We start from the raw sequence: 14,261 nt of genomic DNA on the forward strand, positions 1-14,261 counted from the left end.
GGGGAAACGCAAAATGAGCAGGAGAATACGACAGAACGGCTCGGCAACCACCCGTTTGCCACCCATTGCGCGCGTCCTTTGAAGATATTGACCGTGAACTTCAACCTGGAATTTAGTAAGCTATTTAGTAGTTTTATGGTACTAATATCGTGATTTTTTCCTACTAAGTTTATGTTAGTACTAATGGCTATTCTTGGAATATATAATATTCCCATTATAATTAGTACTACAGTATCAGTAGTGTATAGTACTAATCGTGATTTTACTACCAATCCCTGAATGTAGGGGCCTGGTCTACATTTTCACGGTTGCTCCCCTTCGCAACGTAGAGAGGTTCATGCTGGTGGAGGTCTGTCACCAAATGGTGCAGTACCTGCCAGGATTTCATACTGCTCACGTCAGTTGTGTTTCACAGATACATGCACCCGGTGGATGCTTTTTTCCACTGAAACTACACTTTGAGTCATTTCCTTCTTGCTCTCCTCAGTCTAGGTGTATATCGCGCCTGCAACGCCGCACGGCATTCACACCGACTCTCACTCCTACTTCACCGGTCTGCTCGAGGTACTCAGGGCCCCACTGCGAGGTATATCGTAATGAGGGCCTTGCCGTGTTGACAGTATGAATGCGTATATTGTCTATGGGCCGTGCAGGAGCACGATCCAACACCCAATTCTGCCGTTCAGCATACAGTATCACAGGAGAATAAAGTCTGCGGCAGCACCAGCGGGATTGTTCGAGAAGTAAATATCTAACGACCGTAACAGCCTCGCAATGCTCTTTTCGCTCACCTCACTACCAAGCGCCTTATCTGCACTACAAATTTAGTGCAGTTCAAGCGCAGCAGTAACAATTCCTGTAAATCGGACGTCGGATTGTTTCGTTGATGCGAGCCCAGCAAGTACCGATAGTGCGCAAACTCATGGAGACTCAGGTCATTCGATGTAGGGATATGTTTTTGTTGGTTGGTTGGCTTAGCTAAGTCAAGTTGAAGTAGTCATCTCTGATGGGTAAGTTGAAGTCAACCGCGAGCCTCGACTCCTACCTAGCCATTTACACCTGCTGGCCGGGCTCGACGTCCACGTGACGAGGGGCAGGTTCGCTGTCGGCGGAGCCGAAAAAGCCGAGCGCCAAGGTAGCCAGGAAGAAGACGCAGTCGATGAAGGCCAACACGTAGGCGCGCGTGAGGCTGCCGCAGCGGTAGACGTTGGAGCCGCCCAGCGATCCCGTGTCCGCCTCGTACTTGGCATTGATCGTGTCGCAATCTGACACCTGGTGCGACGCAGCGAGGAGGATGGCGAACAGCAGCAGCAGTACGGCGAGCAGCAGGTCCAGGAAGCGCTCAATGCCGGCGCTCGGGCGGTGCGACTTCTTGAGGATGTCAACCACCACCAGGTGGAAGAGTGTGTACAGGATGCAGCTCCAGGACACGAGCACCATGAACATGGCCACGGGACTTGTGAAGCGACCCGTGAAGTAGTGCTTGTAGCCGGCCACGGTGCTGATAAAGATGAGGAGCGACAGCACAAACTGGATGAAGCGGCCGCCACGTCGAGCGATGGCGAGTCCCGGGTGACGCGAGTCGGCGGCGGAGTAAGCCTCGGCGCGCGAAGCACCCGGAGTAGTGGCCTCCGTGTATCCAGCAGCAACGGCAGCCTCAGCTTGGGTGGTGCTGGCGTTGTCGCTCACGAAGCTCCAGATGAGCGTCACGAGGAACAGTGCAAAGGTGATGAACGTGAAGATGACACCCATGGTCAGGTTACCGCACCGGAAGAGCTGCAGTCCGGCGTAGGCCTCGTACTCGTCGTTCTTCTCCGAGCAGTCCTTGACGCCCGAGGAGGCCCAGAGGAGGATGGCACCGAGAAGCAGAAGCACGACGAGCACGCCATCGACCAAGCGCTGGAAGTTGACCGACGGGGCCACGGCCGTCCACTTGAGGATCTTCACGGGCAGCACGTAGTACAGACCCGTCAGGAACGCCGAGTAGTTCATGAGGATGCTGAATTCCGGAGACAAGCCGCTGAGTTGTCCGTCGTCGTTCTTCACGTAGCCGCCCCACGTGAAGATGAGGGCGAGCAGAGCGAAGAGCGTCTGTAGCGAGCGCGCGGCCAGACGAGCGGTGGAGATCGCCATGGTCCTGTTGTCTTCGATCGATCGATTGGAGGATCTGTTGCTGTGTGTGTGTGTGCGTGCGTGTGTGCAGTGCAAAGCAAATTGCAGAATAACTGCTACGCCGGCGCCGATCTCGATGTCCTCGAGCGCGCTGCTGGCAGAGGAGAGTCAAACGCGGCGGCTGACGCGAATCTTGGGCTGATGGGGTGCGTGTTGTACTTGTTCGCGTCCCATGATCAAAGCCCGCGCAAGTCTTCTGCCCGACATATCGTCCGAGCTGTAACCTCTGCAGCTGTGCCTATCCAAATGTGTATATCGCTGGCGCATCGTAGACGAGCCCAGGATACATCGCTGGGCAGATGGAAGTCGTACGCGGATACACCGCGACGAGTATCGCAGAGCTCCGGGGCGATACAGTGCGGCAGTATTGGACCGCTCCATGGCGCTCCGGCGGTGCCAGCTGCAGAGACGTCTTCGCTCATTCAGCCCGACGGAACGACAGTGAATCCTCGTGCAGAGGCTCGTGCAGCCGCGGGGATCCGTGTGATCCGCGACAACCGGGTTCACGCGGATACACGACGGCGAGCATGTATCCTTGAGGCGATTTGTCCCAATGGGGCCAGAACTCCAGGCGCCTTTGCGCCTGGAGCATCGCTCGTCGCCCTTGACGAAAGCTTCCAGCCAAACACACGGAGCAATGGACTCAGACTGCCACCACCGAGCTTGCGACGTCGGTGCGTAGGCGATATATTAGCCGTTAAGTCGGTGCCGGACGAGCGGCACCAGCACCGGGTTCCACTGCTGGTGCAGGTTGTTGGAACGACCATCGAATGAACCCGCTCGGCGTCTCCATGTCACAGAGAAAGAGACTGGGGCAATAAGTCGGCATTTCGCCACTTGGTCGTCGTCGCGCGCGCTTCAACATGGCGCCGACAAGCTCTTATCTGAGAGATCGCCTCCTAGAAAGCAATTGCTGGCGTCAACTTGGTGTTCTCCACTCTGCGCTCGATGCTATCGACGTCCTCGACGAGGAGCCCGATAAGCGGCCAGTTTAAGTGCCTCCTTCCATCGCGTGAGTCTGCCTGTTGGAACGCAGCTGCATGCCGCTAAGGTTTCCCAATGGGAATCCCATGCCCGTTGTGATGCTGCTGCCGCCGCCGCCGCTCTGTCGCCGGCAGTGTCAGTCCTATCCACACTGCATCGCTGCGCAACGTCATCTGCGCGCGCCAGGTAGAGGACTCGTACCTCGGCGCACACCCTACAACCAAGGAAGCCAGCAAGCGAGAAGCTTTGAGGCAAACAAATGAACCAAGCTCCACAACGCTCTTGGCCGAAAGACCAGCGCCCTCTCCTCTCGCCGCTGCAGCAACAAGAAGACGCCGTGCCAGCTTCAACTTCCACTTCAACTCGGAGTTACCCGGGCAGATAGGTACACATGGTGTGCGTCTACATCCCTCCATGTAGCGCACACCACGTTTCTCTCTTACAAAAAACCAGCTCGAGAACAAAGTCCCGAGCAGCTACATACCGACACAGAGACAGCTCGAGGCTCAGGCAGGCGGGCGATGGAGGGCGACTACTCGCACTGCGACCTGTCGGAGCCGGACTTCGAGGGCGAGCTGACCAAGCGCAGCGTGTGGCTCAGGAGTGGCGCAAGCGCTACTTCGTGCTCAAGGGCAACAAGCTCTACTTCTGCCGCGCGCAGGGCGAGCCGGCGCACGGGCTCATCGACCTGGCCGACTGCCTGACGGTCAAGTCGGCGGAGGAGAAGACCAACAAGCGCTTCTGCTTCGAGGTGGCCACGCCCGACTCCACCTTCTACATGTACGCGGAGAACGAGAAGCAGAAGGACGAGTGGATCGGCGCCATCGGCCGCGCCATCGTCAAGTTCTCCAGCTCCTTCACGGGCGACCAGGACGACGACGCCAACTAGGGTCTAGGGGCTCACAGGGTCCGGTAGGGTCTAATAGGAGCACCGGTGGGTGTTTTGCATGTAAAAGGAGCCATTCTACACTTTGCTTGTGTCGTTCCAGAGCTGGCCGGTGACAACTCGGCGACCGAGGATACATGTATCCATCCATCTGCAAGTTTAGAGGCATTTCGCTTCAAGTGCCGCTGCGTCAGATGGATTGCCTGCTTGCTGCAGAAAAACTGGTGAGGGTCCAAAGACAGAGCCTCGGCCGTGAGATGGGGTCTTGATGAAGAAAAAGAATGAAGTTGATTAACTGGGAGGTAGACTTGCCGTAGTGCTTGAAGGTGAAGGTGAAGATGCAGGTGAAGAGGAAACTTTATTTACAACTTAAGAGCAGGCAAAAGAAATACTACGGTGGGGAAAGGTGGTGGAGGGGGGCCTAGGCGCCACGAGCTGCTTCATGCGCAGTGCTTCCCGACTGATTAGTTGAGACGACGATGGCGGTCTCGTGGCTGGCCTACTTTTCGGAGAGCACCTTGAAGAGGCTGGGCACGACCTCCATGCGCCAGGGGCCGCCCTCCAGCACTTCGCCGTCGATATTCATGCAGTCCTCGGGCTGGTCGGGCTCAACCTCCACGGCCTTGACCTTCAGGTACGAGATCAGCTCGCTCTGCAGCTCCTTGCCCATCACGTACAGCCCGAACAGCTTGGCCGTTTCCAGCAGAGTGCCCTTGCGGGTGATGATAAGGTCCAGGTTACCGTCCGATGGGTGCGAGTAGGCGCCGTCGGGCGTGATGTTGACGACGCCCACCACGACGTAGCTGCTGCAGTCCTCCTTCCACACGAACTCCGGATACCGCTTGCGGCTCGCCGGGCTCTGAATACTGCCGGCGATGCCGCCCCACGACTTGCGGTGCGTGCTGAAGCGGTCGTTGTCGTACACGCTGCCTTCCTCCACGTCGAACTGATCCAATGCTCCGGCGTTCGGGTAGTCGTCGTACCGGATGAGCGGCGGCTGCGGCTCCGTCAGTACGTACCGGACCTTGCCCGTGTGCTTCTTGGGCAGCACCACGGTGCGCTTTACCTTGAGGAAGGCGTACCGGAGCGTCCCCATCCAGCGGTAGCGCTCCGACTCGGCTGCAATGTCGCCTGCAACGCCCCAGCCCAGGCCGCAGTAGCTATAGTGCACCACCTCTGGGTTGGCGGAAGACACGGCCGTCACCACATCGAGCGGGCGCATCTTGCGCTTCAAGATGCAGTACAGAGCTGAATTCACCGTCGGGATGCCCGCCCCCGTTCCGAAGGCGTTCTGCGTGCCGGCCGAAATGAGCGAGATCGGCGTCGAGGCCACGATCTCCCGCCACTCGTGCTCGGGGCGAGTGAGCAGTCCGTTCATGAACTCGCAGAGCGTGCCGTCGCCGCCGATGAACACGAGCGCCTCGAAGCCGTCCTCGGCCGAGTAGCTCTTGCCCATCTCGGCTCCGTGGCCGGCGTGGGTCGTCTCCTCCACGACGTACTCGAAGTTGCCGAGCTCCAGGAAGGGCTTGACCTTGTCCTCCCAGATCCGCCGCGCCTGTCGTTTGCCCGAGTGCGGGTTCACGACCACCTTGAGGAGCCGCTTCTCGGCAATGGGCGGCGCGCGCGCCTGCCAGCGCACGAGCTCCTGGATGGCGGCGACCCAGCTGTCCACCACGTCGGTCTCGAGGCAGTGGAAGTCCACGTGTTTGGGCGTGCGCAGCAGCGCCTTGGCGCCCGTGCCGCGGCCCTTCTTGAAGTAGTGCACGCGGAAGCTGCTGGCCTTCTTCTTGGGCAGCAGCTCGGCGCCCACGACGTCGTCCGTGAGCAGCGCGCCGAGCGTCTTGGTGCCTCGGGACCACGTGATGCTCTCCGGGTCGAGCCGCAGCTCGCACTTGCGCGCGTGGTGGCCCACGCGCACGGCGGCGCTGAGCTCGGCGTCCAGCGGCGCCTCGCGCCGGGAGAAGGCCGTGACGCGCCGGATGCTCTCGCGCAGGCCGCTGCCCGGCAGCTCGCGCGGGTTCTCGAACGTGTAGTCGCCGATGGACGTGGAGCGCATGCTGAGCGCCGTCTTGGCCAGCTCGCGCGCGGACTCGCGCGACAGCTGCTGCACGTACGTCTGGCTGCGCTTGGGGTGGCCCAGGCTGCTGCTCTTGCCGGCGCTGCGGGCGTGCGGCGAGAGCGCCGGCAGCTGCAGCGGCCGCTGCTGGAAGCCGCGCGCGCGGTCGTCCTGCGCCAGCGCCGGCAGGAAGGCGCCGCCGCCGACCTCGAGCTGCTCCTCGGGCGTCTTGGGCGTCGTCAGCTCCACGTCGCTGGCGCGCGCCGAGCTGGGCTTGCCGTGCGAGCTGGGCGGCGTGCCGAGTCCGTCCAGGAAGGACGAGCCGCCGCCGCGCGGCGTCATGGACAGCGCGCCCTCGGGCACGGACTGCGGGCCGCGGCCGAAGGCGGGGCTCATACTGGTATTACCGATAATACTGCGTCGCAGCCAGCGTTTCCGATTGTGATGGCCTTGCCTCTTTGCCTGGTGCGCTCGCTCTCTATCCGTTCGACACAGGGTTTTCCGTTACAGGAAAGGGACCAGCTGGGCTCGACTAAATCCAGGCCGGCCCGCACGCTAAAACCACGCGCGGTTTCTCGACGGGCGTGCGTCTGAACGCGAGGATACAACGCGTCGTCTGGGCGGAGGACGGATACCTGCGCTCTGCTGCGGAAGGGGGAAGGCGAGGCGGTCGAGACGGCGGCGAGCGGAGGACGGCGGCGAGCGGAGAGCGCAGCGGGCTGCTGGTGGAAACTTGGGTGGGGAGGACGCGGTGCTGTAGATGCGGTGCTTGAACGATTGCACACACTTGGCGTTTGTATGAACGCTTCCAGCTCGACGTGGGACTTGGCGGGAGGTTTATACTAAAACGGCCTCTAAGACGCTAAAACGGTGCCTATTTCCGCTAGCCAGGTTTATTTCCGATGATTACACCAAAGGCTACTCCTGTGCAAGATTACCCCTCGACAAAACGGGCGTACTTTTGCGCGCTGACAGGCCCTGCAGGAAGGAAGGCGTTGCGCGTTGCAGCTGGCGCTGGCTTCGGCGTTCCGTCCTCCACCACGTGAGTTAAAGTACGTGGAGAACTGCAGTCGCGTGCAAGACCTGGCACCAAGTGCAGATATCGCCGCGACGAATCCGACATCGCATCTCCGGACGGACACCGAGGCTCGCTTGCCCGCTTCGACGCAATTGCCACGGCCACGTCCAAAGTTTCCAATGTTCTGGATGGGAAGCGAACAGGGCATGTATTTGCTCACGCCAGCGCCGCCCGCTAGCCAGGGTGGCGCACAATCAATTGGCGCGGCTTGTATACCCCGCTTTTGGGGGGCAATCGGCTTTTGGAGCCAGCCGTGCAGATGGGGCCACCGTCGCCGAGTCCGAGCGCGGTTCAAGGCAACAGCGGGCCCGCCACCGCCGTGGATCCACACTAGCAACAGCGAAGGCAGGGCGAGGGCGAGCGAAATGTACGGCGACTGCCTCGCCTCCGTGATTGCAATGCCTGCAGGAGCGGGCAGGGCCCGTAATCGGTGAGACTGCACGCAATCGATCGATGATGGCACGCGCGGGGTCGCCAACATGGCTGCGCTTTTGTAATCAACATCCACCGACTGCAGGTCGTCGCAGCGGTACGTCCGACGCCGTCATCCGCATGCTGCCAGCGGGTAACCCGAGAAATTTCACTGGAATCGCCGAGCTGAGTGTGCCAAGATTGGCGAGGAAGCTTTGCAGTCGACTTCAGGGCCGGCAAACATGTCTGTGAGTTTTACTCAAGCGAATGCTAAAGTGCTGTTTGTCCCCGTATTATCCAGCCGCCTCGGTATGTGTTGTTCGAGTCTACTAATTACTTCATGTCATCGCTAATACCTTATTGGGAGTTCGTACATTTAGTCCGCATCCCACAGTACAGTTAATCAACTCGTGGGGAGATCGAGCCCAAGTACTGTAGGGCAGTTTTGTTTCGCTTCACCTGTCTGGTTAAAAGAATCACGATACTGTAGTCGGCAGCCCGCAACAGCCTCGAAGGGATATCAGCTGTGTTTGAATGTCTTGAAGGGGCCCATCATAACTTCTAAATGTACTTGTATCCGATCATTGTACATGTAGAATGCTTTACATCGGGCAATCAAAAGGTCGACCGCTACCTGAGAGGGATCACCACGATATCCTCGAAGGTAAATGCCTAGATTTGGTGCCTCCATGATTGCTCGGTGGAGGATTTCGTTCTACCGGCCACGAAATATTTTGCTTGTAGCAACTTGATTCTCTCGCTCATATCTATTGTGCGTCAGCTTGACTTGGATAGGGTGAAAGCCACTTCACTGCGTCTTTGAAAAACTTGTCGTCAAGAACTGCCTCCATGTATTCCTCGAAGTGAAATAAAACTAAATGAAAACGATTGTTTTCCGTTCTCTCGACGGTGAATTCAGGACTGCTGGCAGACCCCGTTCCACCACCCCCTCCTAAATGAAGCAAGTAGATTTCTTGTCCCCGTCAAACCAAAAACAGTTGAGGCGGCCACGATGCCAGGCGCAATGAATTCAAACAGCGTTCACCAGTACCATCGAGAATGAAGGTGCCAATTCAATCAGCCGGGTTTCGTTTTTAATGACAAGCTGAACGCATGAGGTTACCTTCCAGTTGAGTTGCGGGACACCAAGGGCTCTCGTCTATGGCTACTTCAATCGCTGGGGTACTGCTACGACAAGGTTGACCTGCCCACCAAGATTATTCAAGCTCGATCGTGGGTTCAAAGGCCGTTTGTCGTTAACTCTTATTAACTACTACTGAACTATTTCATTAAATGCTGCTCTGCTCGCATAGACTCTGAGATTAGAGTGAGCAACCCCTGCGAGGTAGCTACCGCTGTATGTGTTCTTTACCGCCTGTTGGAACATGCTACATGTAACATTTTCAAAATCCGTTCTAACAAAGTGAGTATCGGTCAGCGCGTTGCCATCTTCGTTAACCAGCTCGAGTCATTTCAACTTCTTCCAGAATGGAGTATTTATACAAATCGGAAAGATGACAGCTTGGTGCACAGAGTTAGCAGCTTCCCCCTGAGATCTCAGCGACGTCCTAACTTTTTGCATGGCACGGCATCAACCAGGCTCCTGCATACTCAGTCAATCATTTATTACCGTACCTCCCCCTCCTGCATCCACCCCCAACCTTTCGTTCTAGCTCTGCGTCGCGTACGAGTAGCACACGTAGAAGAACACGAGCGTGAAGACCATGCCGCCTATCACAATCCAAAAGTCCACTGTGTCTCGCCGCTCGATCACCCGCAGCAGCGAGCTCGACAGCCCTAATCTATTGGCGATGTCCAGCAGCTTCGTGCGCACATTCTACACCAGCAGCAACAATAGCAAGTAAAACATCAGCCACCTCACGCCTCCCACCCCCTTGTCAACACAGTCCGCACCTTCATCCGGTTGCGCTGCTCGCCCAGGTCGCCCAGGATCGAGTGCGACAGGCTCGTGAGGTCCGAGACCATCTGCGACGAGCGCTGCAGGCTCTCCGACTCCTGCGCCGCGTACATGGCCCCGTTGCCGCTGTCGAAGCCGGCGTTGCGCCTGCTCATGAGGCTCTCGCGCTCGCGCGCCTCCACGGCGCGGCGGTTGACGCTGTAGATGTGCTGCTCCAGCGTGCCGCCGAGCGCGCGCGTCTCGCTGCGCAGCTGCTGCAGCTTCTTGGCCCACGTGTCGCGCTCCGCGGGCTTGGCGCTCGTCTGCGCGAGCGAGTCGAGCTGCCACAGCAGCTGCTCCAGCGTGCTCAGGTTGGCGCGCGCCTCGGCCTGCAGCTCCGCGTCCGTGCGGCCGCCCGTGCGCCCCGAGTCCAGGTAGCTCATCTGCATCTTGAGCTCGAACTGCAGCTTGCGCGCCTGCGGGTACAGCGAGTCCAGCGTCTGCTGACCCGCGTGGGCCGCGGCGGGCGGCTGCATCCGAGGTTGCATCGCGTCGAGAACGTTTCGCACTGTGCGAAGGAGGGCACGTAGCACTGTGTGTGTCGATGAAAGCGATATCGGGTTGGAGAGGGAAGAATGTAGCCATGTGGCACCGAGCACTTCAACTTGGTGTAGCTTGACGAGCTAGGAATGCGTGACCTGGGCCGCATTCTAGAGTTCTCTTCTACGTAGCAAACCGAAACCGGAGGCAGCTCGTGCAGCATCTTCACGATCGCGGATGTGACGTCAAAGCGAACCATTGAGTATTCCCGTTACGGTCCCAGTACGTGGCCACTCCTCCCGGTGCCGCTACTGTCGTCGCAGCATACCAAGGCAACGATGCCACCCAAGATTTTTGCTGTCCCCAAGCGCTCTGGGCCGTTCAGTGATGTTGCGATCTCCACCCCAGCGTGCTGCTGCTGCTGCTGAGGCTTTGCAGGAGTGCTATGCGGCCCCGTTGGCCCCTGCTGGGACCATATATTTTTTCGTGCAACGCTGCACACGATTGAGTGCAGATACCCCCGTCCCCCCACATAGCAGACGCCAGCAAGCCGGTACTGCGAGCCTCGCATTGCGAGGTTCCGCCCAGAATTCGATCGTGTTCATGCGCTCAGCGCACGCACAAAGGGCTGCGCTCGGGCTGCGCGAGCTGCTAGAGGCTGCCCTGCCAGCGGAATCGCACGCTATCTCAGCACCCGCCGCCAGGAACTCGGCCCTGCGGCGCAGCGCCCAGCAAACAAACTTAGCAGGTGCAAGCCGTCCGTATTGCAGCGCGGTCGTGAGATTCTTGAACGACGACCATCAGTTTTGACAGGGGATCGACAGAGAAACGGCGCACCCGACCAGCCGCCCAAAACTGCCATGTTTGATTAGTAGCACCGTTTTTGTGTTGAAGTGCGGATTTTACATTGGGTTGGCATGGAGAGGATCTGCTAAACTGTATAACCTCTCTAAATAGCTTGTGCAGCAGCATCCTTTGGTGATTCGCTCGAGTGGCATACGCTTGCATGAGAGGTGAGGAGGGCACAGTGAAGATGCGGCAAGGCAGCACTATGAGAGCCATTATCGATGGCGGGCCTTGAAGCCGCCGCAGCCATTGGGCGCAGAAATACGAGGCGGTCGAATTCGCCCGTGATCCTCTCCAGTGTCCAGACGGGGCGCGTGGCTTGTGTGCGTGTCCTCCTTGGTGGGGGCTCGATGCGTAGGGAGGGCTGCCCTACGCATGGAGGTGGTTAGTCTCTATAATTGATTCTTAACAAAATAGAGGTTATTTGCCCCCCCGGTTAGTCTCGCCATCGGGAGGTGGAGCAACGGTAGCGACAGCAGTAGGAAGGGGGAGACGGCTTGTTTGGCGCTGCCCACACAATGAAGAGACGAGAGGCAGGCCGTAGAGCAGCTTTGGCACCGCCACCCGACCAATGCTTCTACCTTGCCAGACTACCGTACCTTTCCAGCTGAACGGGACAGTGCTACCGATACACCGGTCTGGGCAACCATCGCACAATATGGACACGTTTTGTCAGTTCGCGCAAATCCAAGCGTTCAGGCCCTGCCAAAGCCGATTACCGGCGTACCCGACATTGGTCGGTTGTCTCCGTTTCTCCCTGTCGCCCAGCTCTCCGCGCTCGAAGCGCTCGCACTGCAGCTACAGCCACATATCTCATCGTTAGATGTCGCCCCGCCGCGTCCCACCCGGCCCCCTTCTCTGCGCACCAGAAAACAAAACGGCGGGGAGGCAACCGAACATTGGCAATAATTCGCTCGAAAATGCTTTTCATTAATGAGGAACTCGCTTGCCAACACTCTTCATCGGCAGGGGCGAAGTCCACCGCAAGAGCAGCGAATGCTCGTTCACCCCGCCTACTTAACGGAGCGCTGTATTTCTGCCAACAGCATCCTTTCTTCCTCGACCACTTACGGCGATCTCGGAGCAGCGTCGCCGCGCTCAACAAGGCAGTCCGACTTCTCCACTGGGTGTACCAGTACACTCCCAACTCTAGCCAATTTGCGCCAAAGAATCGGGGTGGGGTCTGCGGGCGCGTCGCACGAAGCCCGCTTTTTCGGCTCTGCTGCCGCCGGCTGCCCTTCAGTCCGGTCTACCCTGAAGCGCCAGGAATTACCACCAGCGGCGGTGCCGCTACCGGATCGTGAATTTCTTCTTCGCCAGGCGAGCCACACTGTGTCAACCGCGACGGGCTCCATTCGTGCTAGCTGGTCCATTCACGAGGGCGATCACATGCTCGGGCAGCGCTATCGCTGCCGAGAATAGAGGCTGCTGCCGCTGCCGAGAATAGAGGCTGCTGCTGCTGTTGCTGCTGCCGCCGCCGCTGCTGGCCGTTCGGGGGGGGGGGGGGGGGGGGCGCCGCGCTGTCACGAGCGCACAGCTTCAAGGAGCCGCTGTACGCTCACCTTTTGGTCGTCGGATGTGGTCGCGCATCCACCCGCCCACGTTTCTCTAGGTGTAGGGTTACGATCGGATTGGGCGGGTTTTCCCGCCGGCGGGCGGCCTGGAATTCGAGGCGCTTCGGTCGAGACACCGCGGGCGCGTTCACTGCACCACTATCGATTTTGCCGCCTGGCCCTCACGCACAGGGTAAGTGCAGCCATGCCGCGCTATAGTTAGGGCGGAACAGGCAACAACAGCCCCGCCGTGTCTCGCCCACGACGGCGCCAATACACCCAGCAGCAGTAGCAGCAGCTAACCAGGCGCGTCCGTCGTGTCCGCAGCACTAGCCATAGCAAAGGCAGGAGCAAAGGATCCACTAACCAAGCAGCAACATTGGGGCGTCGAGCCATGAGCAGCTTCGCGCGCGACGCGCCCGCGACGTCTGCGGCCACCAACACTGCAGCTTCGTCGGCGGCGACGGCGACGTCCACGACGTCAACGACTACTGCAGCAGCAACAGGTGGCGGTAACAAGAGCAACAACAGCACTAACAGCAGCAACAACAACAACAGCGGCAGCAGCGAGCGGGAGCAGCCCGGGCAGTACCGACGACGGAAACAGCAACCCAAGAGGCGGACGCAAGGGCCCCAGCAACGCTGCGGGTCAGCAGAGCTCCAGCAGCGATGGCAGCAGCCCCTGCGCCGAATCCCGACGGTGATGCGGGGCCCCGCCGGTCTGCGGGTGCTGCGGCCAGCAGCGGCACCACCGCCAGTACTACGCAGGCTGCGCCCAGCGCGGTGGCCACGAGATCGCAGACGCAATCGCAGCAAGCGCAGCAGGGGCCCCGCCGGGGCGGCGGAAACCGCGATCTTACCGGTATGAACCGGCGGCATCTGTACACAGCCCAGGCTATGGCCAGCGGCTTCGTCGCGAGCCCTGGCAGCAGCGGCGGCGCGGCGTCTCCGCCGGCCATGCCGATGCAGATGCAGCAGTACTTTGGATCGGAAGGTGGCGGTCGTCTCACGACGGGGTCGTCGTCGTACAACCACAACCGTCCTCACTCCCCGGTATCCTCGCCGGCCATGGCGGGTGAGTCCTGGGCCGCTGCCGGTGCCAATATGGCCGGCCGCGGCGTCAAACGCCACCTGCAGCAACCTTATGATGCGGCCATGTACGACGCGTACGGGGTGCGCACGGGACCGAGCGTCGGCGGCCAGGGCGCCTCAGGAATGGGCATGCGAATGGCGCAGTCCGGGATGCAGCAAGGTGTGCCCGCCAGTGGTGCCGCCATGGGCGCGCCAGGGCGTATCCGCTCGGCACAGTTGCAACAGCAGATGTTCGGCCTGCCGCCCAACGAGGACCCAATGCAGTATGAGCCGTCTGGCGAGGCGCGCCACCCGCGTGACAGTACGCGTTACGAGACCTGGACGTCCAAGCAGCTCCGCAAGAAGTGCTCGCACCTCAAGCTGCGTGGCCTCAAGAACGTCAAGAAGCACGTGATGGTGGAGGCGCTGTACCGGTATTACCGCAATCAGCGGCTCAAAGACATGGCAGACGCCGCCAGCGCGGAGAACAGCAACAGTGGCAACAACGTGGCCTCGCAGCCTCAGATTGCGTCGTCGCAGCAACAGCAACAACAGCAGCAGCAACAACGGCGGATGGATGCCCGACGGCCGTCCAGCATTGCTGGCAGCTCGGGATCGCGTTCTGACCTCCAGTACCGTTCGCGATACGATCAGCGCAACGCTGGTCCGCCATCGCAGTCGCAGTACGGCTCGCACGCGTCAAGACCCCCGTAGCTACGTCAACTACGGCAGCCAAAGCCCCTCTCCTCCATCGAGCGGTGGGGACA

At 59.7% G+C, this 14,261-nt stretch overlaps 5 protein-coding genes across 6 annotated transcripts; 2 read left to right on the top strand and 3 right to left on the bottom strand.

The window, feature by feature from the left end:
• Positions 1-1,053: 1,053 nt before the first annotated feature.
• IUM83_03770 (ethanolamine kinase A) lies at positions 1,054-2,133 on the bottom strand (the record flags this gene model as incomplete). The annotated part of the gene is made up of 1 exon (XM_067927800.1): positions 1,054-2,133. The coding sequence occupies one exon, from the start codon at positions 2,131-2,133 to the stop codon at positions 1,054-1,056; it is 1,080 nt and encodes a 359-aa protein (XP_067795361.1).
• Positions 2,134-3,677: 1,544 nt separating this feature from the next.
• On the top strand, positions 3,678-4,045 carry IUM83_03771 (pleckstrin homology domain-containing; the record flags this gene model as incomplete). The annotated part of the gene is made up of 2 exons (XM_067927801.1): positions 3,678-3,746; positions 3,818-4,045. 2 exons carry the CDS (start codon positions 3,678-3,680, stop codon positions 4,043-4,045), a joined length of 297 nt encoding a protein of 98 aa, XP_067795360.1.
• Positions 4,046-4,541: 496 nt separating this feature from the next.
• IUM83_03772 (Formin-y 2 domain-containing protein) lies at positions 4,542-6,494 on the bottom strand (the record flags this gene model as incomplete). The annotated part of the gene is made up of 1 exon (XM_067927802.1): positions 4,542-6,494. The coding sequence occupies one exon, from the start codon at positions 6,492-6,494 to the stop codon at positions 4,542-4,544; it is 1,953 nt and encodes a 650-aa protein (XP_067795529.1).
• Positions 6,495-9,256: 2,762 nt separating this feature from the next.
• Positions 9,257-10,032, bottom strand: IUM83_03773 (Golgi SNAP receptor complex member; the record flags this gene model as incomplete). 2 transcript variants are annotated; one of them, XM_067927804.1, is made up of 2 exons in its annotated part: positions 9,257-9,424; positions 9,502-10,032. In XM_067927804.1, 2 exons carry the CDS (start codon positions 10,030-10,032, stop codon positions 9,257-9,259), a joined length of 699 nt encoding a protein of 232 aa, XP_067795363.1. The 2 variants fall into 2 exon arrangements, with proteins under 2 accessions (XP_067795363.1, XP_067795362.1); XM_067927803.1 differs by having other exon boundaries at positions 9,493-10,020.
• A 3,060-nt stretch (positions 10,033-13,092) lies between these two features.
• Positions 13,093-14,208, top strand: IUM83_03774 (uncharacterized protein; the record flags this gene model as incomplete). The annotated part of the gene is made up of 1 exon (XM_067927805.1): positions 13,093-14,208. One exon carries the CDS (start codon positions 13,093-13,095, stop codon positions 14,206-14,208), a length of 1,116 nt encoding a protein of 371 aa, XP_067795358.1.
• Positions 14,209-14,261: the final 53 nt, after the last annotated feature.

Source organism: Phytophthora cinnamomi (assembly GCF_018691715.1).
Source record: "Phytophthora cinnamomi strain GKB4 chromosome Unknown Contig21, whole genome shotgun sequence".
Lineage (NCBI taxonomy): Eukaryota > Oomycota > Peronosporomycetes > Peronosporales > Peronosporaceae > Phytophthora > Phytophthora cinnamomi.